Here is a 22,155-nt window from a genome sequence, read left to right as displayed (position 1 = left end):
ACATAAATTATACTTAGTAGCATACATAAACTATACTTAGTAGCATACATAAAATATACTTAGTAGCATGCATAAAATATACTTAGTAGCATACATAAAATATACTTAGTAGCATACATAAAATATACTTAGTAGTATACATAAATTATACTTAGTAGAATACATAAAATATACTTAGTAGCATACATAAACTATACTTAGTAACACATAAAATATACTTAGTAGCATGCATAAACTATACTTAGTAACACATAAAGTATACTTAGTAGCATACATAAAATATACTTAGTAGCATACATAAACTATACTTAGTAGCATACATAAAATATACTTAGTAGCATGCATAAAATATACTTAGTAGCATATATAAAATATACTTAGTAGCATGCATAAAATATACTTAGTAGCATACATAAAATATACTTAGTAGCATACATAAATTATACTTAGTAGAATACATAAAATATACTTAGTAGCATACATAAAATATACTTAGTAGAATACATAAAATATACTTAGTAGAATACATAAAATATACTTAGTAGCATACATAAAATATACTTAGTAGCATATATAAAATATACTTAGTAGCATACATAAAATATACTTAGTAGCATACATAAAATATACTTAGTAGCATACATAAAATATACTTAGTAGAATACATAAAATATACTTAGTGGTATACATAAAATATACTTAGTAGAATACATAAAATATACTTAGTGGCATACATAAAATATACTTAGTAGCATACATAAAATATACTTAGTAGCATACATAAAATATACTTAGTAGCATACATAAAATATACTTAGTAGCATACATAAACTATACTTAGTAGCATACATAAAATATACTTAGTAGCATGCATAAAATATACTTAGTAGCATACAGAAAATATACTTAGTAGCATACATAAAATATACTTAGTAGCATGCATAAAATATACTTAGTAGCATACATAAAATATACTTAGTAGCATACAGAAAATATACTTAGTAGAATACATAAAATATACTTAGTAGCATACAGAAAATATACTTAGTAGCATACATAAAATATACTTAGTGGCATACATAAAATATAATTAGTAGCATACATAAAATATACTTAGTAGCATACATAAAATATAATTAGTAGCATACATAAATTATACTTAGTAGCATACATAAAATATAATTAGTAGCATACATAAAATATACTTAGTAGCATATATAAAATATACTTAGTAGCATACAGAAAATATACTTAGTAGCATACATAAAATATACTTAGTGGCATACATAAAATATACTTAGTAGCATACATAAAATATACTTAGTAGCATATATAAAATATACTTAGTAGCATACAGAAAATATACTTAGTAGCATACAGAAAATATACTTAGTAGCATACATAAAATATACTTAGTAGCATACATAAAATATACTTAGTAGCATACATAAAATATACTTAGTAGCATACAGAAAATATACTTAGTAGCATACAGAAAATATACTTAGTAGCATACATAAAATATACTTAGTGGCATACATAAAATATACTTAGTAGCATACATAAAATATACTTAGTAGCATACATAAAATATAATTAGTAGCATACATAAAATATACTTAGTAGCATACATAAAATATAATTAGTAGCATACATAAATTATACTTAGTAGCATACATAAAATATGCTTAGTAGCATACATAAAATATAGTTAGTAGCATATATAAAATATACTTAGTAGCATACATAAAAACCACATGCGACAATGTATAACCTTACTCAGATTGCCTCAGCACCATAGATCGTAATATAATAATGGCACATAAATAGCGTCAGTCCTATAGAATATCCAAAACAAATGTCTCAATCTCCTATTAATATATCTCACCAGATAGATAAATCATCGAGAATATATTCACAGCCGGTGAGGAATGAGGAAAAATAGGATTAATATTCACCAGTCCATAGAGTTGATAATAATGGTAGATAGCGCTGCAAATAGGAGTTGATAATTCCCCAATAGCCTTCAAGATGTGTCTCTGACCCTAACAGTCCCTTCTAGTGCGTAACCCTAATCCCCTGGTAAGTGCCTAACCCTAATCCCCTGGTAAGTGCCTAACCCTAATCCCCTGGTAAGTGCCTAACCCTAATCCCCTGGTCAGTGCCTAACCCTAATCCCCTGGTAAGTGCCTAACCCTAATCCTCTGGTCAGTGTCTAACCCTAATCCCCTGGTAAGTGCCTAACCCTAATCCCCTGGTCAGTGCCTAACCCTAATCCCCTGGTCAGTGCCTAACCCTAATCCCCTGGTAAATGCCTAACCCTAATCCCCTTCTAGTGCCTAACCCTAATCCCCTGGTCAGTGCCTAACCCTAATCCCCTGGTAAGCGCCTAACCCTAATCCCCTGGTCAGTGCCTAACCCTAATCCCCTGGTAAGTGCCTAACCCTAATCCCCTGGTAAGTGCCTAACTCTAATCCCCTGGTAAGTGCCTAATCCTAATCCCCTGGTAAGTGCCTAACCCTAATCCCTTTCTAGTGCCTAACCCTAATCCCCTGGTCAGTGCCTAACCCTAATCCCCTGGTCAGTGCCTAACCCTAATCCCCTGGTAAGTGCCTAACCCTAATCCCCTGGTAAGTGCCTAACTCTAATCCCCTGGTAAGTGCCTAATCCTAATCCCCTGGTAAGCGCCTAACCCTAATCCCTTTCTAGTGCCTAACCCTAATCCCCTGGTCAGTGCCTAACCCTAATCCCCTGGTCAGTGCCTAACCCTAATCCCCTGGTAAGTGCCTAACCCTAATCCCCTGGTCAGTGCCTAACCCTAATCCCCTGGTCAGTGCCTAACCCCAATCCCCTGGTCAGTGCCTAACCCTAACCCCTGGTAAGGGCCTAACCCTAATCCCCTGGTCAGTGCCTAACCCTAATCCCCTGGTCAGTGCCTAACCCTAATCCCATGGTCAGTGCCTAACCCTAATCCCCTGGTCAGTGCCTAACCCTAATCCCCTGGTCAGTGCCTAACCCTAATCCCCTGGTCAGTGCCTAACCCTAATCCCCTGGTAAATGCCTAACCCTAATCCCCTGGTCAGTGCCTAACCCTAATCCCCTGGTCAGTGCCTAAACCTAATCCCCTGGTATGTGCCTAACCCTAATCCCCTGGTCAGTGCCTAACCCTAATCCCCTGGTCAGTGCCTAACCTTAACCCTAAAAAAAAACCCCAAAAAATGTATTGACAATTTTTGTGTCTACCTTTTTCATGTTGACCTTTTGACACTGTCGACCATTTGGAAATGTCGACCTTCTTACATGTCAACCTTTTAGTGTGTCAAAAAATATACTGGTAGGTTAATTGGCTCCCAACACAAATTAACCCTAGTGTGTATGTGTGTGTGCTCATGTGATAGGGAACATAGATTGTAAGATCCAGTGGGGCAGGGGCTGATGTGAATGGGCAAATATTCTCTGTAAAGCACTGCGGAATATGTGTGCGCTATATAAATAACTGGTAATAAATAAAATAAAATAAATAAATCAACCGCATACCTTTCTATAACAGTTTGTTATCCACTGTGTGTTTTTCACTTCCAACACTAGATGGTGATAGAACCCTTCTTCCAGTGACGAAAGGAATCTTGTCAAAGGGGATCTATAGTGGATAGATCCCCTTCAGTATTTGTACCCTGACGTCATCAGTTACTGTCCAAAGTCATTCCTTACTATCCGCGTGGACATAGATTGTGAATATAAACAAATTTCTTCTATAAGAAACCCAATTCCTATTTACAAATATAATAATTACCCTCTGATGAGTTCAACAGCGCATATCATCCCCGTCTGGGAAACAGTTGATAAATCCAATAGTATATGCACATATATATATAAAAAAAAAAAGTATGACAGTGCAATTCTGATATAAAAAGATTTATTCACATATCGCATATAAAAGAATGCCCTAAAATCGATCCCAGTGGCATAGCCCACCTACCAGATGTACGTAGTAATGTACGTACGTAAAGTCCCGGAAACCACAAGTCCAAAAACTCCACAAGGTGCCCCCTGGTGTGGAGGATCGGTTACCTCCTAGGTGCCGCTATCAACTAAAAATGTGCTGGTTCGGTTTTTCTGAAATACGAACACACCCAAACTTAGGGGTTCCGAGCTGAATCGAGTGGCAGTTCGGAATCACTTTGGGGTTCTGAGTGGCCCGGGTCTGCTGTCAGTTCTGATCGCTGATTTAAAAAAACTGAACTCGGGTTTTGGATCGCATGTAAACATCCAAATTACATTATTTTAGCTGTTTTATTGATTTTTAAGGAATTTAAAATCAAACCAAAATCAAATCCGAAACCTCAACCCTTGAGGGTGGTTTTGACAAAACGAAAAGATAATGATGAATTTGAACCAAAACACTGGGTTCCACGCAGGTCTCTACTATCAAAGCATTTCAGTTCCATCTGTCAATGATGCGGGTGGTCTTCTGTGAATAGAATGCAGCATTTATCCCTAACAGACCACAAATCAGCGCTTTGCCTTCCACAAGTCAGATGACGTAATTTCTGGTCACAGCGCTCCAGTGACAAAATTAGTATTCCTCATGCACCATTCATCCGTACAGAAGTTCTGGTGCGCCAGGAGCTCCAAATGTCCGATGGCACCCGATATGACGTATTTATGCGTTCCAAAGTCCCGGAAATAAATGAAAACAGCGTTCCAGCCTGTAACAATAGAAAATACAATAAGTTAGGATTTTAAACACGAAAAAGCCTTCAGCTCAAAGTCTGCATTAAGGGCCTGATTCAGAGCCGCTCGTAAGCGGCCGCTCGTTCGTTCTGACCGATATTCGCACATCTGCGCATGCGTACGGATTGTAATACGCATGCGCGAACCAGTCAGTGCGGCCAAAAATCGTTTGTTCGCTATATAGCGAATGCCTGCTATTTTGAGTGACAGGAGGAGGCGTATGTGGGTGGTAACAGGGGAAGGTGCTTGAAAACGGGGGTGTGGAATTAGATCGCAGGCGTGCTTAAAGGTCAAAACGGGCGTTTTAAGGGAGTTAATAATTAATACAGCAGTGTCATTGACCACGTCACTTGTTTTTTTTTAACCCCGAAATGCTCGCAAAATAGCGGTTGAAAAAACCAGCCACAAGAATAGCGAGTAGTTCATACGCTGTTCAATGTGCTCGATTAATCTAATAAATAGCGGATATGACGTAGGATGCGAGCGGCCAGGGGGCGTATTTTTCAAAATTACAACCGCACGTTTTGCTCGCTCGTTCAGACTTAGAGGCGTGAACAGACCGCAATTAGCGAACGGTTAATTTGAATAACCACCCCTTGTTTTAGAACGAACGACCGCAAATAGCGAGCGGCTCTAAATCAGACCCTAAGACCTCTGGGTGTTAAAGTTTGTAGGTCACAAACCCACTTTATTTCTCTCCTAGGGCTCTATTTATTAACATTATTTTGACTAAAATAAAGTGAAAAAGGCTGTTTTGTGTTTTCACACCCTTTTCACATTATTTTAGTATCACCTGTAGTTATTACAGGGCAATTGGAGTAGAATTCGTAAAATTCTACTCCAACCCCTAAGTATCACTTATTTTTAGTAATCAGATCGAATTTCCCATAATTGTAATGGGAAATGTGATCTGGCCACAGTTACTAAAAATAAATTGTAAAAAAATATCGGTGAAAGCCCTGTGATAATAACGCCACCCAGTGGCGGGCTGGGCCGGGGGGCAGGGTGCCATGTGCCCCCCGGGCCGCGACGTCATGCGGGACGCGGACGGTGCAGTCTGTGTCACTGTGACACAGACTGCACCGCGTGTGTAGCGCTGACCGGATGGAGTCTATTAATTAAGTCTCTCTCTCTACTGGGGGGGGGCTACTGGGGGCACTATCAAGGGGGGGGATTACTATGGGGGCACTACCAGGGGGGGATTACTATGGGGGCACTACCAGGGGGGGGATTTCTATGGTGGCACTACCAGGGGGGGATTACTACTGGGGGCACTACCAGGGGGGGTGGACTACTACTGGGGGCACTACAAGGGGGGGACTACTACTACTACTGGGGTCACTGCATAGGGGGGAGGGGACTACTACTAGGGGCACTACATAGGGGGAGGGGACTAGCACTGGGGGCACTGCGAGGGACCACTGCTGGGGGCTCTATATAAAGGGCAATACTGGGGGTACTGCATAGGGGGGAGACTATAACTGGGGCCACTATTTAAGGGACATTGCATAAGGGTTACCACTATTGGGGGCACTGCATGGGGGGATGGACTGCTACTGGGGGCACTGCATAGGGGGTACCACTATTGGGGGCACTATATAAGGGGCTTACTACTGGGGGCACAAGGGGCACTGAACAGGGGGGACCACTACTGGGGGCACAAGGGGCACTGCATAGGAGGGGATCACTACTGGGGGCACTACTGGAGGCCTGCATAAGGGTGTTATCTCCTGTGGCACTGCATATGGGCACTACGACAGGGGGCTGCCCCTAATCTTTATTTTTACCTTACATTAATCCCATATGGACCCGCCTCCTCCCTGAAACACTTGAGGGGGGGCGGCGCCGAAGCACGCACGTTCTTCCGACACCCTGGCTACACGCTACTCCTCTGCCAGGGCCGCCTGCATGCATTTACCCCCCAAGCTAAAAGTTGGCAGCCAGCCCCTGACGCCACCTGGAGGTGGCGTCATCCAGGGTCTCCCCCGGTTACCGGACTCCTACTCTGCTCTAACGGGGAGAGCAGAGCCCGGAGCTGGCCCCAGTGATCAGCTGTGTGGTCTAGAAAAAAAATAGTCAATAAAAAATTCACTTATCTGACTCCAGGGACTGGTGATAGGGGCTCCGGTGATGTCCTCACTCCGGTCAGCTGGTCTCCCATACTGCACTGCGGCCCGGTCATCAGGTGATCGAGTCCCAGTGCAGTATGGGATATCAGCTGACCGGAAACATGGAAGACATCACCGGAGCACCGATGACTGCAGGTACTGTAAGTGCTATTAAAGAAGGGGGGTTGCGGGGGGGGGGGGGCGCGATCGTAGGGGGTGGGGCTTAATGACGGGGCAGGGCTTAGCGCCGGGGGGTAGCAGCGACGGTCGGTCGGCTCATACGCGGGGCACTAGTCACGGTATTTTTTTCCGAAAATACCGCGACTAGAGTGCGGATGGGATCCGCAGGGACAGAGCTTTATCACAAACTCTGTCCCTGCAAGGGATTTGTAGTAAATCCCTGTGATATTGCCTGAATTCGCAATGCGAATTCAGTCGATAATATCACACTACAATCCGCATTCAATATGCGGATTGTCGTAAATAGAGCCCCTAGACATACAATTAGCTGCGAAAAATTTTCGGACGCAAAAGATTCTTTTTTTTTTGCTGTTTTTATTGTATTTTCACTGTCGCGATAGGGAGGCAGGCGAAACAAAATCGCCAATATGTGCCGGCATCGGGGCTAATTGGATAGCCCCGGCCGAGGTAATTAGCCGCGGTAGTTTACAGCGGCTAATTGGATACCGGCCTAAGGGATTGATTCAGCAGTGTACGCAAGTGCACTGCTGAACGCAGATCCTTGATTATCGGGAATCTGCGCGTACACAGGACCCATTCTGCAAGTGTGCAGAATGGGGCCTGATCAATCGCACGCAAGCCCTTGAATGCCTTCGCCTGATTGACAGACAGAGGCATTTAAGGGGCAGTGCGGGGGCGTGGTCAGCCGGCAGCTTCGCAATTCCGTCATTGTAATTATGCAAATGCAGTGGGAGGTGTATGACACCCCCTGCTGATTTGCGATCCCAGCACTGCGACAGAGGTCGCAAGCTGATTTTACCGAACATCAGTGGTTGATGATTGTGATGGTGGACGACGCCAGGCCGCTGGGCAGCTGTGTAAGTCTCAGCTTACTCAGACTTGCCGGGCTTGCAAGGCCAGGAAGCTGCGTCGTTCGACGCAGTCCCTGGCCTTGCCACTCCCTGGAAATGGGTCGAACGTGCCCCCATTTCCGGGAACGGCGGCCGACCCCCGCACCGTCCCTTAAATGCCTCTGTCTGTCAATCAGCCAGAGTCACAGAAGGGGCTGCGTGCGATTACGCATGACCCATTCTGCACGCGCAGATTCCCGGTAATTGTGAATCTGCGTTCAAGGCTGAATCAGCCCCAGAGTAGGGTTTGGAAATGGGAAGACAAAGGGTGATAGACAAGCAGATCCTGTACGCAGTAAAAATAGTTGGAACCATTGGCGGCTCCAGAGCTCAAAATCCAAACAGGGGAACCACACCAACTGCCACCCCAAACGTTAGACTCACTGGCAGTTGGTGTGGTTCCCTTATTTGAAGTTTGGACTGGGCTGCAGCCCCTCCACTGGTTGGAAGTGTGTGCCCAAATTGGGGTTCTGGCAGTTGAGTTGTGTACACACCAGTGGATATACATAAAGAACCCAAGCAGCCAGTCCAATGGTACTTAACCAGGGTGTGTAGTTTATATGTGTACAGCAGTACTCACTGTAACACTGGTTATGTCCAAGCATGAGGCGGAGCCGGCGGCTCACCAGCCAGTGACTGTCTCATATGCTGCGGTCACGGTGCAGGCGCTTTAACAGCGGAGATGGCGGTTTCTGGTCTCAGGAGATAATTGGAGGACAGCTGTCCTCCACTGTGTCGCTCATACACAAGATGGCGCAGTGCGTGTGCATATAATACCCCGTTATGTGAGGTATTATGTCAGACACTGTGCATCGCGCTGCTTGTGTATTCCTATGAGCGGTGAAGTCTAACCCAGTTTGCCTGGTGTAGCTGTATATGTGACTTTTATTACCCAAACTGTCTGAAAAATAGTTTCTTTGAATTAAATAAGTTCAGTTGAAATGAAGGGTACAATCACGTGTGCCTGAATCAATCCTCCTTAGCTCTCTGGTGGAATAAGAAGAAGATAACTTAGCACACCTATACTCCACCCGGCGGGGCATCACACGCTGCTAGGGTATCAGCGGCCACCTTGGAAAGTGTCCCTTGAGCGGCCATGTTACTGGAGGCTGTGCAGGAGTGCACTCCACTTCTAGCAAAAATGGCTTCGTCGTCTCAGCTCCCGAGGCCATTCCGGCATAGAGTTATTCAGAGGCCCAATATTCGACTGATCTACGACGGATGCTCCGGCTTTGTACCCAGCCGCTTGGATTTGCGAAGCCGCCGCTGGGGCCTTTCAATACAAACTCAGACGGCCGTGACATTTGCATATTTCTGCACGACCGATACGTACAAATTTGCAGCTGTGGCGGCATTAGCACAAATGTCTGCATCAAGCCCATTATCCAGTCCACAAAGTAAGCGAGTCTGTGGCGGCTTCAGTATCCACACTGGCACCACTAGAATTACTAGTAGAGCCGGCGGATGGGGAGGGCATGTATCAGCCCCGATCTTAACCATCTTGGCACGCACGCTGTACAGGAAGGATTCGGAGTCCGCATATAGCAGCTGCTGCACCCATAGGACGGCAGGGAGGAGAAGACATGAGGGTGGCGGAGGAGGGTGCGCTCAGGAGGAAATGTCTCCCCATAGGTGCCGGCTGCTGTGGCTGGGGTTATGTGGGCGGGGCGCCTCCTGCAGATCACATAGCCCCGCCCATAGCAACTGGCACCAATGGGGAGAGACTTCCTCCTGAGTGCACATGCCCCCTGTCTTCACGTACCCTCCTCCTAGCCGCTGTACAGGGGGCATGGTGGCCGCCAAGGTGTACAGAGCCCCCCTTAGCAGCTGAGCCAGGCCCCCGCTGGGTCCTTCTAACAGTCCTGGGAAGGGTAATACGTACCCAACACCCCTTCCTCTCGTGCCCCTGTCTACATATTCTATAGAACCCTTGTTAGAGAGTTGGCAGTCGCTTCTGTAACATGATGTGGGTCCTTACTAGTTATTATCTGCGATTACCACAAAATAATACTCTGCACTACAGAACGTTAGGAAATCCAGCGATGGGGGGTTCTAATGCCCAAATCCCCCCCATCCAGGCACAGAGGGGTCCTCTCAATTGATGCGTTAGTTGCCTATTTTTGTAATTTATTATTATTCCTCCTACACAATTTAAACCTGGATAATAAAATGGAAATTAATTATTGTTTCCAAGGGCAGATTTTATCATGAAAACCTGAGTGTGAAATCCTTTTTTTTTTGTAATTTCATTTGCTGATTTGGATAAGTGGATTCATGCTGAAGCCTGAGGCGCGGGGCATTTATTGGTGCTGGTTGGAAAGAAAAATGCGCACATTTGCTAATATGTCACTTTCTTGTAAGTTACATGAAAGAAGCAGTCTTTGACCCTTATGGCTAGTGTGCCTTTGTCGTGTGAGGAGAATTAAGTAGAGATGTGTGCCGATCCCTTTGTTTTGGATCTGTATCTCCTTGTGTTTTGGATATGGATTTGGTTTTGCCAGAACAGCCCCTTGGGTGTTTTGGTTTTGGATCTGGATTTTTTTTCAAAAATTTATAAAATCTGATAAAATCACATAATTTTTTTTTTTTGTTCCTGCAGTACTATTAACCTCAATAACATTCATTTCCACTCATTTCCAGTCAATTTTGACCACTTCACAGCTCACAATATTGTTTTCATGCAGTTTAGGCCCAAAATGTGCACCAAGCTAGCTGGCTGACTAAGCTAAGCTGCAGCAGTGGGCGGCACAAACACGTGGCAGTTCAACTTCCAATATGGCATTGGAAAACAAATGTTTTTATTATTCAAGAGGCCTGAGGGAGTTGGAGTATGTATGTAGTTGAAGGCAGGGACAGGAAGGGTTGATTGGTAGTAAATTTTATAAAATTTTTTGTTTCCGAAGCAAATTCATGAGGGAGGAGGGGAGGCATTTACAAAAAATATTTTTCTCATTCACATCAGTCCTTGCCCCAGAAGAATCCTTGAGTGCTATGCCTGCTGCTGCTGGGAGTGGATTTTCATCCCAGAAGGGGACCAGGAAGACTACTAGTAGTGCTTTCAAAAAACAATTTACTGTTAATCAATCCTTTGCAAAGATTCCACTTCACTATGCTGTTGAACCTACTGTCTACTCAACCACAGATATGTGGACAAGAAGAACAGAGAAAATGCAAGATTTAAGGTTTAAGTCTTACGTTGTGTCTTTCTTGAGAATCCTTGAGCGCTATGCCTGCTGCTGCTGGGAGTGGATTTTCATCCCAGAAGGGATGAAGACATTGTGTCTTTCTTTCCAATAGACACAGATCTGAAGAGATGCAAACAGCTGTTTGTAAGCAAATTGTCAGCTCAAGTGGCACATGATGCTGCAGTGGCTTCTTCAGTTTCTCGAGCAAGTGCATCTGCCGAGAAGAAACAAAACTTTCCCAAAAAACCCACTGGTGATGCAGATGAGTCAACACAACCAAGTTTTTTTGTCTTGTGCCCAGGCATGACAATAGGCTTTTCCTTATCATGGGCAACAACTGTGTCATCCACTGGTGCCTAAATAACACAAACAACATCCTCATCATCAACATCCTCATTAGCGTCAGCTACACAAATATCATGCTCATCCTGGTGCACTTCCACAGAAGCATGTTCACTTGTGTTTACATCATCATCATAAGAGGCAGAACCACCAGTCATAAATAAAGGCCAAGGCCTTAGCCTTTCCTTTCCACTTCATGTTGTGAAACTGGCATATTGCCAATTTTATGTCTTTCTGCAGCTAACTTTCCTTTTGATGTTTTCTTTACCACTGTAAAAGATTGGATCTTGATTTTAGATGCCCTGACTTAAGCCCTGTATGCCCTTGGGCATCGGCTTTAGTAGATGATGTTGATGGACTAGTATCGTCATGACAGGTGGCACTGACAGCAGCCCCAGCACTAGTATGTAGTTCCTGCTCTCCTCTCAAATCTCAACTGATCATTCTCCATATCAACAAACACGCATGAAGTGGGGTACAGCACACACGTAAATTTGTGCCAATTTTAAATATTATACTGTGGTATCAATGACCTACATTGTCACAAGCTTTTTTTATGAATAAGAATAGAATAACACACTACGCTGCCACTTACAGTGTCACAAGATTATTTATGGATAAGAATAACACACTGCGCTACCACTTAGTGTCACAAGATTAATTATTTATTAATAAGAATAACAAATTGCGCTAACACTTACAGTGTCACAAGATTAATTATTTATGAATAAGAATAACACACTGTGCTACCACTTACAGTGATGTCATTATGTTTTATATATACAGTAACGCATGTTATTTAGCACTTTGTTGTGGTCTTGTAGTCGGCGTGTAGAGTAATCATTTATTCACAATTGAGGACAGAAGTGAAAAGTTGAATATTAGACTGCGCCACCACTTACAGTGTCACAAGATTTATGAATAATAAAAACACACTGCGCTACCACTTACAGTGTCACAAGATTAATTATTTATGGATAAGAATAACACACTGCGCTACCACTTAGTGTCACAAGATTAATTATTTATTAATAAGAATAACAAATTTCGCTAACACTTACAGTGTCACAAGATTAATTATTTATGAATAAGAATAACACACTGTGCTACCACTTACAGTGATGTCATTATGTTTTATATATACAGTAACGCATGTTATTTAGCACTTTGTTGTGGTCTTGTAGTCGGCGTGTAGAGAAATCATTTATTCACAATTGAGGACAGAAGTGAAAAGTTGAATATTAGACTGCACCACCACTTACAGTGTCACAAGATTTATGAATAATAAAAACACACTGCGCTACCACTTACAGTGTCACAAGATTAATTATTTATGAATAAGAATAACACACTGCGCTACCACTTAGTGTCACAAGATTAATTATTTATTAATAAGAATAACAAATTGCGCTAACACTTACAGTGTCACAAGATTAATTATTTATGAATAAGAATAACACACTGTGCTACCACTTACAGTGATGTCATTATGTTTTATATATACAGTAACGCATGTTATTTAGCACTTTGTTGTGGTCTTGTAGTCGGCGTGTAGAGAAATCATTTATTCACAATTGAGGACAGAAGTGAAAAGTTGAATATTAGACTGCGCTACCACTTACAGTGTCACAAGACTTATGAATAATAAAAACACACTGCACTACCACTTACAGTGTCACAAGATTAATTATTTATGAATAAGAATAACACACTGCGCTACGACTTATAGTGTCACAATACGTGGACGATAAACTGCGGTCTGGCCGGCAGTGTCACCAAACAGTAATAGCGCAGCTAAGTTGCTAACGCACACACAAAAAAAAGCACTTTATGTTTTTTTACACTGGGGAAGAGCACCCCTGATTGATAGAGCGCCCCCCCCCCCCTGGACAACACAGAATCCCTATATGGACTGCAGCCCTAGCCTGATGGACAGGAAAACAACACAGCAGCAGCCCCTTGATTGACAGGACAAGTGACACAGCAGCTGCAGCACCCACTGAAGCCCCCCTTTATATACTGCAGCCCTAGTCCCTTTATGGACAATACAGCAGCAGCCTTCAGCCCAGGGGCGTCTTAAGAGAGGAGGGGGCTCGTGTGCATTCTACTTGCAGGGCCCCCTCCTCTCTCCACCGCAGAAGCAGTAGACTCTGGGCACTAGAGTGTGCCCGCAGTCTACTGCCCATGTGCAGAATGCAGGAAAGATGGCCGCGGCGGCCATTTTCGGTGTTCTGTGCAGCGCTGACACCTGACGCGGGACCACGGACAGGTGAGTTGTAAATTATATGGGTGCAGGGTGTGCGTTGCGGGACCCCCCTGGATCCGAACACCCTGCACCCATTATAGATACGCCCCTGCTTCATCCCCATATCCCGACAGGACAAGTTGGTCAACGCACTGACACAGACAATGACAGCAACACGTTTGTTCAGTTCACCATCCATGCCCGGAGTGAAAATGGCGCCGATCACCGGGACCTTTATAGAATTCAAAACCCGCGAGATTCCAACAGCGGGAGGATGACGTTTTGCCTCGTTTTTGAGATTCGAGTCAGACGGGAAAATCCGAGCCTAGCTCGGTTCTCGCCTCGGATTTGGAAGTTCGGGTGGGTCCGGTTCTCTGAGAACCGGACCCGCTCAGCTCTAGAAATAAGCAAACTAGTGCTCCGGTATTGTCTGGAAAAAGTTATCTTTAAAAAAAAAATTTAAATTAAAAAAAATGTATCATTTGGGCGGGCACTGCATAAATAACATGATGTTAATGTTGGAATGTGACAAGCCCAAAAAGTGCCAAAATAGGCTCAGCGATGAAAGGGTTAACAGTACCCGCTTACGGCACAATCTGAATGTTGTTTATGGAAGTAAGTTAGGTATACCTTTTTGGCATCGATTGCACCCGGCTCTAAATGAGCTCCTGGGTCAGCCGTGAAAATCAGTGTTATTTTGCCAGGGACTAATTCGGCATGGATCGCAACTGCTAAAGCGCACACAGACGGCCGATTGTTGTGTGCTGCGTATGCTATCACGCAGACCACGGAGAGAGTGATTGATGTATACGCAGCTTATGTACTTACTGCGTGCAACGAGGTTACCAATTTCTAAGTAAGGTCAGGGCTGATGTAATTCTATATGAGGAACCGATGGTACTCGATGTTATCGATGTATACACAGGACTGCCAGTATTACGGATGTGAGATAGTGGTAGTGGGAGGCAGTGGGCGTCTCTATGCTGGCAAAGCGACAGCAATCATTAGCATATTTTCGCAGCAGACCTGCGTGCAATTACGGAGCTGCGATCGCAATCAGGCCCTTGCACACTACTTCTATTCAATTAGAAGTGAAAAGTCCCGTACTTTTTGCCTGCCGGGCTTTTCGCCGACATTGCTGGTTATGCATGCGAAAAAGTATCGCGTGCGTCCCCGTATTCAAAAGTTGCACTGACATGAGAGATCACTATGGATACCCCCGACTAGGCCCGCTGAAGGTATTTGAGCTACTCTCAATAGCTGCTAATTAGCGTCTTTGCACACGTGGTGAAGAATAGCATTTAGAAGGTTTTTTTTGCCAAAAATAAGTAGTCCCAGCAAATTTGGGAAATTTGGGTTACATGAAAATGGGTGCTAGAGTGGTTAAAAATTGCTAAAGTGAGGTCTTAAAAAGCGTTAAAAACGCACCTTCAACAAGCACCTGCTAATAATTTCACTTGTGATTCTGTGAAGAGATCTGGAAAACATGCACTGTTTGGGGACCTGAAGACCGAGTTTGAGAACCTGTGCTCTAAATTATCACCTGTGTTTAAGTAGGAAGGAATGTGATCATTATCTGCCCCAGGTGGGGGTATTAGCAGCTGATGGGAGGGGTATAAAGGGCTGATCCCTGCACTCCTGTCCTTGTGCTGTGTGTCCTGCAGGCAGAATGGGGATGTGGGTGAGGTGGAGTTGGCTGCTGGTGGTTGTGCTGGTTTATGGATCAGGATTTGCCAGTGCTGGGGAGCATGTCTTGGTTAGGCGCCAGTCAGACAGTTGGTGGAGGCATTACCAGCCCTCTGTGGGGGGATCTCCTAGAGGGTCTCATGTAGGGGCTGCTCAGCCTGTTTCTGGCTTGGGGTCTTCCAGATGGGGTGCTCAGCCTGTCTCTGGCCTGGGGTCTCCCAGATGGGGGGCTCCATCTGTGTCAGGATGGGGGTCCCCTGTTAGGTTTGTTGGTGGGCCTGATCAGTCTAGAGAGCTGCCACCACCCCAGAGCTCTCCTATCAGAGTGCAGTGTGGTGAGGACACAATGGTGGTGACTGTGATGAGAGACCTGTATGGGAATGGGATGCTGGTGAGAGATGCAGAGCTGAGCCTTGGACCTTGCAAGCCTGGCCCTCAGAGCACTGATACTGTCATGGTGTTTAAAAATAAAGTGCAAGACTGTAGGAGCGAGTTACAGGTAAGTGGGGGTAGGACTTGTCTCTCTCAGGAATATTGACTATTTTCAGTTGTACTGTATTCCGTCATCTCCTGGCTTATATGCTGTAGACTTCAATAGGGAGAATTTACCTTTATATTTCCTCACTTAGCACCTGTGTATGAGGAGGAACTTGATGATAAATAGCCAATTGCAATCCTCTTCCTCCCAGTTAATGGGGCCTCCCTTTATGGTGACCAGTTACTGTACTCGCTCTGCTATAGAGGCCCCTGTGCTAATGATGTGACACAGAGGGGGGGTATATTAACGTGGAGATGTTGCCCATAGCTACCAATCACCTTCTAGATAACTTCTAGAAGGTGCTAGATAAATGTTAAGTAGAATCTGGTTGCTATGGGCAACATCACCACTTCTAAAAACCTGCACTTTAGCAAATATATACCCGCTAGAGTGGTATTACAAGCCGTGCCTGATCCTCAGCCAGTGAGGCTGCATCTACAGATGATTACTTTAGCAGTGTCTGCTCTTTTAAATGTCTCTTGGAAAACTGTACTTGGTGTCAGACACAAGGAGACACTTAGGAGTTTTATGGATTTGCAGATTGGTATCAGCTTCCCCCTGGGTATAAATGCACATAAACTGGAGCCTATAATTTGGTTAGTGATTTGGCCAGAAACTAGCACAATCTGGAGGTTATGGTACATTGGTACTAGGCAGATATTTGACTGATCTCCTGTGATGAGACCCATAAGAGACTGGCAGATGTCAGCATATTGACTCTACTTGATCACCTGAGACTAGTAACATGGCACCCGGTCCCTGCCCACCCCTCCCATACAGTGCTGTACACTGCTGGTTTATAATCTTCCTATTGCCTAATCTTCTAGAGAAGACCCCCCTACAATACTAAGACCAGAGCATCAAAGCTTGGGGGTGGGAATGTGCTTGTGCCTGTAAGGGTTCACCTAGTTACTGGGTAAGTAACGTTCTAACTGGACAAATGTTCCCAAACAGGGTAATAAAGCCTCCTCACTACTACCTTCCTTCACAGGTGACTCCAAACTGGCTGATCTATATAACCAGCTTGGTCTACAACCCAGTTTCCGGCAGCTCAGTCATCATAAGAGCCAACCCTGCTGTGGTTCCCATCCAGTGCTACTACCCCCGGTGAGTACACGCCAGTAGTGTTGAGCCGGCAATACAAGGAGCTATATGGTTTCGCTACAAGGAGTCTACCTTAGTGATGGGTGTTGTCCATTGAATATATTACACTCCAGATGGTGATATTGCTAAGTAGGAGTTGCTATAGATGAAAACCTTTTGCCCTTAGTGTCCATAGTCTGTTATCAGTCTCCTGAACCAAATAACTGATGCACGCAAGTTCTGAGTTGTAAGATCCTATGGGTACATCTGGTATGTATGGCAGGTGAATAAATGTGGGGAACGATGTATGGTAATGACAAACTGCTCATGTGGCTATTATGTGGCCCTTCGTCCTTTCAGACCTACTGGCTAAAGCGGTCTATGAGAATGGGATCACGGGTGGGGGGGGGGTTGCAAGTACAAACTCCAGCTTACAGAGAACAATGCATTTTACTTGGCTTCATAATGTATTTGCCGTAGGCTCTGAGCGATCATTATCTTGCCCATGATATGAGATTAGTATCATCCTATAGTTAAACTGGGTAAAAGATATTTCCCTGTTTTGTGCTGTGAGGTCTATGCTTTTTGTATTGCATCAAGGCCCTCTGTGGTACATTGCACCAGGTTTACATCACAAGTGCCAAAGATCGAGTTTTGGGAAAGGGGTTGGGTTTCAAAGCGCTAAATATCTGTTTGGATACATTTCATTAACTAAGCTACAGCTTCCTTTGAAAATGTAACATGAACTAATGCTGGCCACTGTTGGTTGGGCTTGGCACTAACTACTTTCTGTACATTAGAAGACTTGCAAGTAGTAAACTCTAAAATGTGTGTTTGCTGACAACATAAATGGCCTCTGCAGATTTTCTTCTACACAATGACTCTTGTGCCATGCCTTAATCTGCTTTCTGTGCATGCTGATGTTTTAAGTCAAATCCAACCTAAATGGGGGTGGGGAATTGCCCTCCAGGAACCTCCATGGCTTTATTTGATGAATCCTACAATCCCCTTGATGCCTATTACCTGACTTGTCATTTAATAAATATTAGCATTTGCCCGCAGCTTTGCTTGCGTGGATGTCTGTAAAATTGGTTCTGCTGAACAATGACAAAGTAGTGGCATCTAATATTGTGATGTAAATTTTATATTGACACTAGATATTGATAAGTCTCTGTAAACAATATTTGTAGTCTTTCATTCAGGGAAAAAACAGATGCTTGGGGTCACTAACTCAGGAGCAAGCCTCTAAACCTATGGTAATATTGAAAGGTTGCAAGTAACACGTGCAGCAACTTCATGATGTCTAGTATTTGTCTTGGTGCGCCAGCTACTGGATTGATATGTATACTGTAACTTTGAGTCAAGATAAGCTGCCAGATTAGTGCTATATGTTTTTTCCTGCAATATAGGCTTTGAGATCTATTTATATATGCATACATATATAATTGTTTGCGTTGGAGTGCAATATATGTATATACGTGTATACACACCTTGGACTTGAGGAGCCTGTGCAAATTCTGACACCTTTAAAGTTTCCGTAGTTCACTAACAGTTCCTAAAAGTGTTTAAGAATCTGGTTTATTCCTCTATTGCTCCTCTCCCTGAACTCTCATCAAGAATACATACCTCAGTTTCTTTCTAGGGGCTCTGTTACATATCAGTGTCTGAGTGGACCCAGACAATTGACGTTCTATCTTGCAGCAAGTGCCGGATCAATTCATCATTGGCCTGGCATGGAGACATCTGATCTGAATATCCTGTGTCAGTGAATCTTTTCAGTGCTCCTTTCGGAGCAGTGCACAAAAGTCCCAGTGTCTGGCGGAAGGAGCCAAACAGAGGTGGAGGGATCCAAAAGGAACTCTCTTCACAACCTGGGACTCCTTTCCATAGGGAAGGAGCTGGGTGTACATTGAGTGGGAACAAATGCCATCTGAAGATGGCGAATGCTCCCGCAGCCAAGCTCTGAAAATATTGTATTTTTTTTGGAGCTTGATTAATTTCTGTCCACCTACTAGTGGGCCATTTTTAAGAGATCTCCTGCTTTACCTTTTTTTTTTTATATGAATTTCCTGAAAATGTAAATTTTTCACCTGCTTTTGTAGACATTGAGTGATAATGAATAGACCACTCATTTACTAAGAGATACAATATTGAAAACTCAATCCAAACTATCCTGTATTTTGTGTTATGCCAAAAGACAAATTCTGGAAAATTTGTATCAATAGTACAGAGTCCCAAGGAGTACATTTCTAAAAAAAAATAAAATTCAATGTACAGCCACAACCATTACAACTTTATGAAGTATAGGTTTGGCTCTGAGTAAAACTTTTTTTTTGTTTTCATAGATATGGTAATGTAAGCAGTGAGGCCATCAAGCCAACATGGGTTCCGTTCAGCACCACCGTGTCCTCAGAAGAGAGGCTGTCCTTCTCCTTGCAGCTGATGACTGGTAAGTGAGGTGGTGGCTATGATGGTGCTGGGTCTGGTTTGGTCTCTAACCCTCTGATTACCTTACAGATGACTGGAGTGCCCCCAGACCTTCCTCTGTCTTCCAGCTGGGGGACATGTTCTACATAGAGGCCTCTGTGGACACTCAGAACCACGTCCCTATGATGCTGTTTGTGGATGGATGTGTGGCCACGCTGTCTCCTGATGTCCAGTCTGACCCTCACTATGACATCATTGCCTACAATGGGTATGTTATACCAGTGACTGTCCAGCTGCTGTGGTCATGGCTCCACTTTCTGCTAAACCTGTCCTGTTGTGCAGGTGCCTGGTGGATGCTAAGCAAGAAGATTCCTCTTCTGCCTTCATTTCCCCAAGGACCCAGCTAAACCGGCTCCGGTTCATGGTTGATGCTTTCCGGTTCACTGGGACAGATGTCTCTCTGGTGAGGGACTTTATTTAAACTGCTTTGCTTGACTCCACCATAGTAGAACATCTGACTGCTTCATTGATCTGTGTGCACCTATGGTGGAAACCCCACATTCCCTATTAAACTTTTTACTGTAAATGTCTTCCTAGATCTACATCACCTGTTACCTGAGAGCTGCTGCAGACTCTCAGACCCCAGATCCATTGAACAAAGCCTGTTCCTACAGCAAAGCCTCTAGAAGGTGAGACTCTAGCTGTGTGAACCTCAGCACAATGTGATTGTCTAGTAGACTGCTGCATGACCTCTCCATTACTCTTAGTTGGTCTGCTGTGGAGGGTTCCAATGACATCTGTCGCTGCTGTGACACTGGGAACTGCATTGGTCAGAGCAGGAGTTGGGACTCTGGGAGGCCAAGGAGATTGGGGAAGAGAGAAGTCGGTGAGTTCCTTGGATATCTTATAACTGTCTAATTATAGTGTACATTAAGCCTATTTGTATTGTCCTCGGCTAGTTCTGTCCATAGCCCATATCGCTGTGCTAGAAGCTTTATGTATGATACAGTTACTGCGATGCTGGGTATTGGAGGTGGCTGCCTAGTGTGACCCTTATATCAGGGTGCTGGTGCATGCCCCCTGAGGCCATCTGCTGAAGCCAGATCCATAGCCAAAAGATGAGGGCAATGCATATTGAACTCCTTATTCCAGAGGCTAAATCACTGATGATAAAGGGGAAGCAACTCCTGGATAGCGGCTATTAAACCACCAGCATGGCCATAACTCAATCGGGTTATTTGTGCAGAGTTTAATGTTAACTTGTAAAGCAATATGGTGACATACCGCTGGCATTATTGCCAATGAGGGTATAGGGTGTAACATACAAGCTGTGCCTGGTACACAGTTGTCACATTGGCAGAAAGATCTCATTAAAGTTCTGATTACTCATATTAATGTCTAACCCCCTTCCTCCTATGCAGGTGCTCATCCAGAGGAACATGGACTGGCCACACTTGGGCCTCTTCTGGTGATTGGTGTCGAGTCTAACCCAGCCCCTGAAGGACTTAGCCAGGCTTCCAGAATGACAGCAGGATCCAGGCCTCTAGAACTGTGGGTGTTGGTGGCCATTGTCTCCATCAGCCTGGCTGTTGTAGTTATTGGTCTTGTGGTGGTTGGACAATATGTATTTGAGAGATTCTTGCGCCGTGAAGTTGTATAGAAATAAACAAAATTCAGGGAACAATCTGTCTTGTCCTCATGTATCTAAAAAACAAAAGTCCTAATATAGACCAGTGGGTACTCAAATGGTGAATATAGGACCCCATTGTCTTTGTATCTGTATTAAGCTCCCTCTTGCTTGTTGGATATGTTGTACTGTACACTCTGAAAGCAATAACTTTTTGTGTGCCTGGATGCAGTAGACCTGTCTTGTGAAGGTCCAACGTGCTGGGATCAACTCTTCTGATGGCTACAACTATACAATGACCAAGGCCATGCATAAACTGGGTATACACTATACGACAGGGTTCCTTGACATAGACATCTTTACAATGGGTACAAGGTGTGCAGTGCACACGGGCCCCTGGGTCCACACTGCACACCCATAAGTAATTATACTTCTCCGCCGATTCACAAAGTGCTGCTCCACAGCGCCCGACTGGTGCTGTAGAGCAGCAAACTCACTGGGGAAAATGGCTGCCGTCATTTTCCCACTCTTTTCCGCATGTGCGGAAAAGATGTCCCCGGGAAAGTAGGTGCGGGTTGCCATTTTACCAGAGGCATGTGCTGTAGATTCTGGCATGAAACCAGAATCTACAGTGCTGAGGAGGGGGCCCAAAAGGAGGTTGCACAGGCCCCCCCATCTCTCATAAAGCACCCCTGTTCCTTGAGGACCATGTTTGGGAACCTAACAGTCCAGGGTTTAAGGATCTCCATGCTTGACAACAGGAGACTTAATTAGTACCTTAGTCAATTTGGTTTAACAACCTGTGCTCAACCATGGATCTTTATAACCTCAACTGTTGGAGCCTTGAGTGCCACATTTGGGAACCTCTGCTATAAGATGTTCAGTCTAGTGATCCAGTGAATGCCCATTGCATAATGTGTACACCCAATTAATTTTGACAAATTGCGTGGTTGCATCTTCCTCTTTGATGTGCTCATATCAGAGGGGACTACATGTAAGATTATGTGTAGTTACATTAAGCATGTAACAATGTATCTGAGATGTGACTACTATTCTAGTAGTAGGCATGAGTGGCATTAATGTGTAGTA

At 44.1% G+C, this 22,155-nt stretch overlaps 1 protein-coding gene across 1 annotated transcript; it reads left to right on the top strand.

The window, feature by feature from the left end:
- Positions 1-15,343: 15,343 nt before the first annotated feature.
- LOC148473781 (zona pellucida sperm-binding protein 3-like) lies at positions 15,344-21,125 on the top strand. Its single transcript, XM_088459546.1, has 8 exons — positions 15,344-15,890; positions 16,921-17,036; positions 19,358-19,461; positions 19,530-19,707; positions 19,782-19,902; positions 20,037-20,128; positions 20,207-20,325; positions 20,861-21,125. The coding sequence occupies exons 1-8, from the start codon at positions 15,375-15,377 to the stop codon at positions 21,097-21,099; spliced, it is 1,485 nt and encodes a 494-aa protein (XP_088315672.1). The 5' UTR covers positions 15,344-15,374; the 3' UTR covers positions 21,100-21,125.
- The last annotated feature ends 1,030 nt before the right edge of the window (positions 21,126-22,155 follow it).

This window comes from Taudactylus pleione, unplaced genomic scaffold (genome assembly GCF_031769625.1).
Source record: "Taudactylus pleione unplaced genomic scaffold, aTauple2 ptg000913l, whole genome shotgun sequence".
Taxonomy (NCBI): Eukaryota; Metazoa; Chordata; class Amphibia; order Anura; family Myobatrachidae; genus Taudactylus; species Taudactylus pleione.
Note: the sequence above shows the minus strand (reverse complement) of the source record. Positions and strands in the feature narration are given on the sequence as shown.

Excerpts from the sequence above, each read along its gene's own strand:
- LOC148473781 (XM_088459546.1), top strand. The coding sequence starts at position 15,375 with ATGGGGATGTGGGTGAGGTGGAGTTGGCTGCTGGTGGTTGTGCTGGTT. Across the intron at positions 15,891-16,920 it reads ACTGTAGGAGCGAGTTACAG|GTGACTCCAAACTGGCTGAT; the intron begins GTAAGTGGGGGT and ends CTTCCTTCACAG. Across the intron at positions 19,903-20,036 it reads CTGGGACAGATGTCTCTCTG|ATCTACATCACCTGTTACCT; the intron begins GTGAGGGACTTT and ends ATGTCTTCCTAG.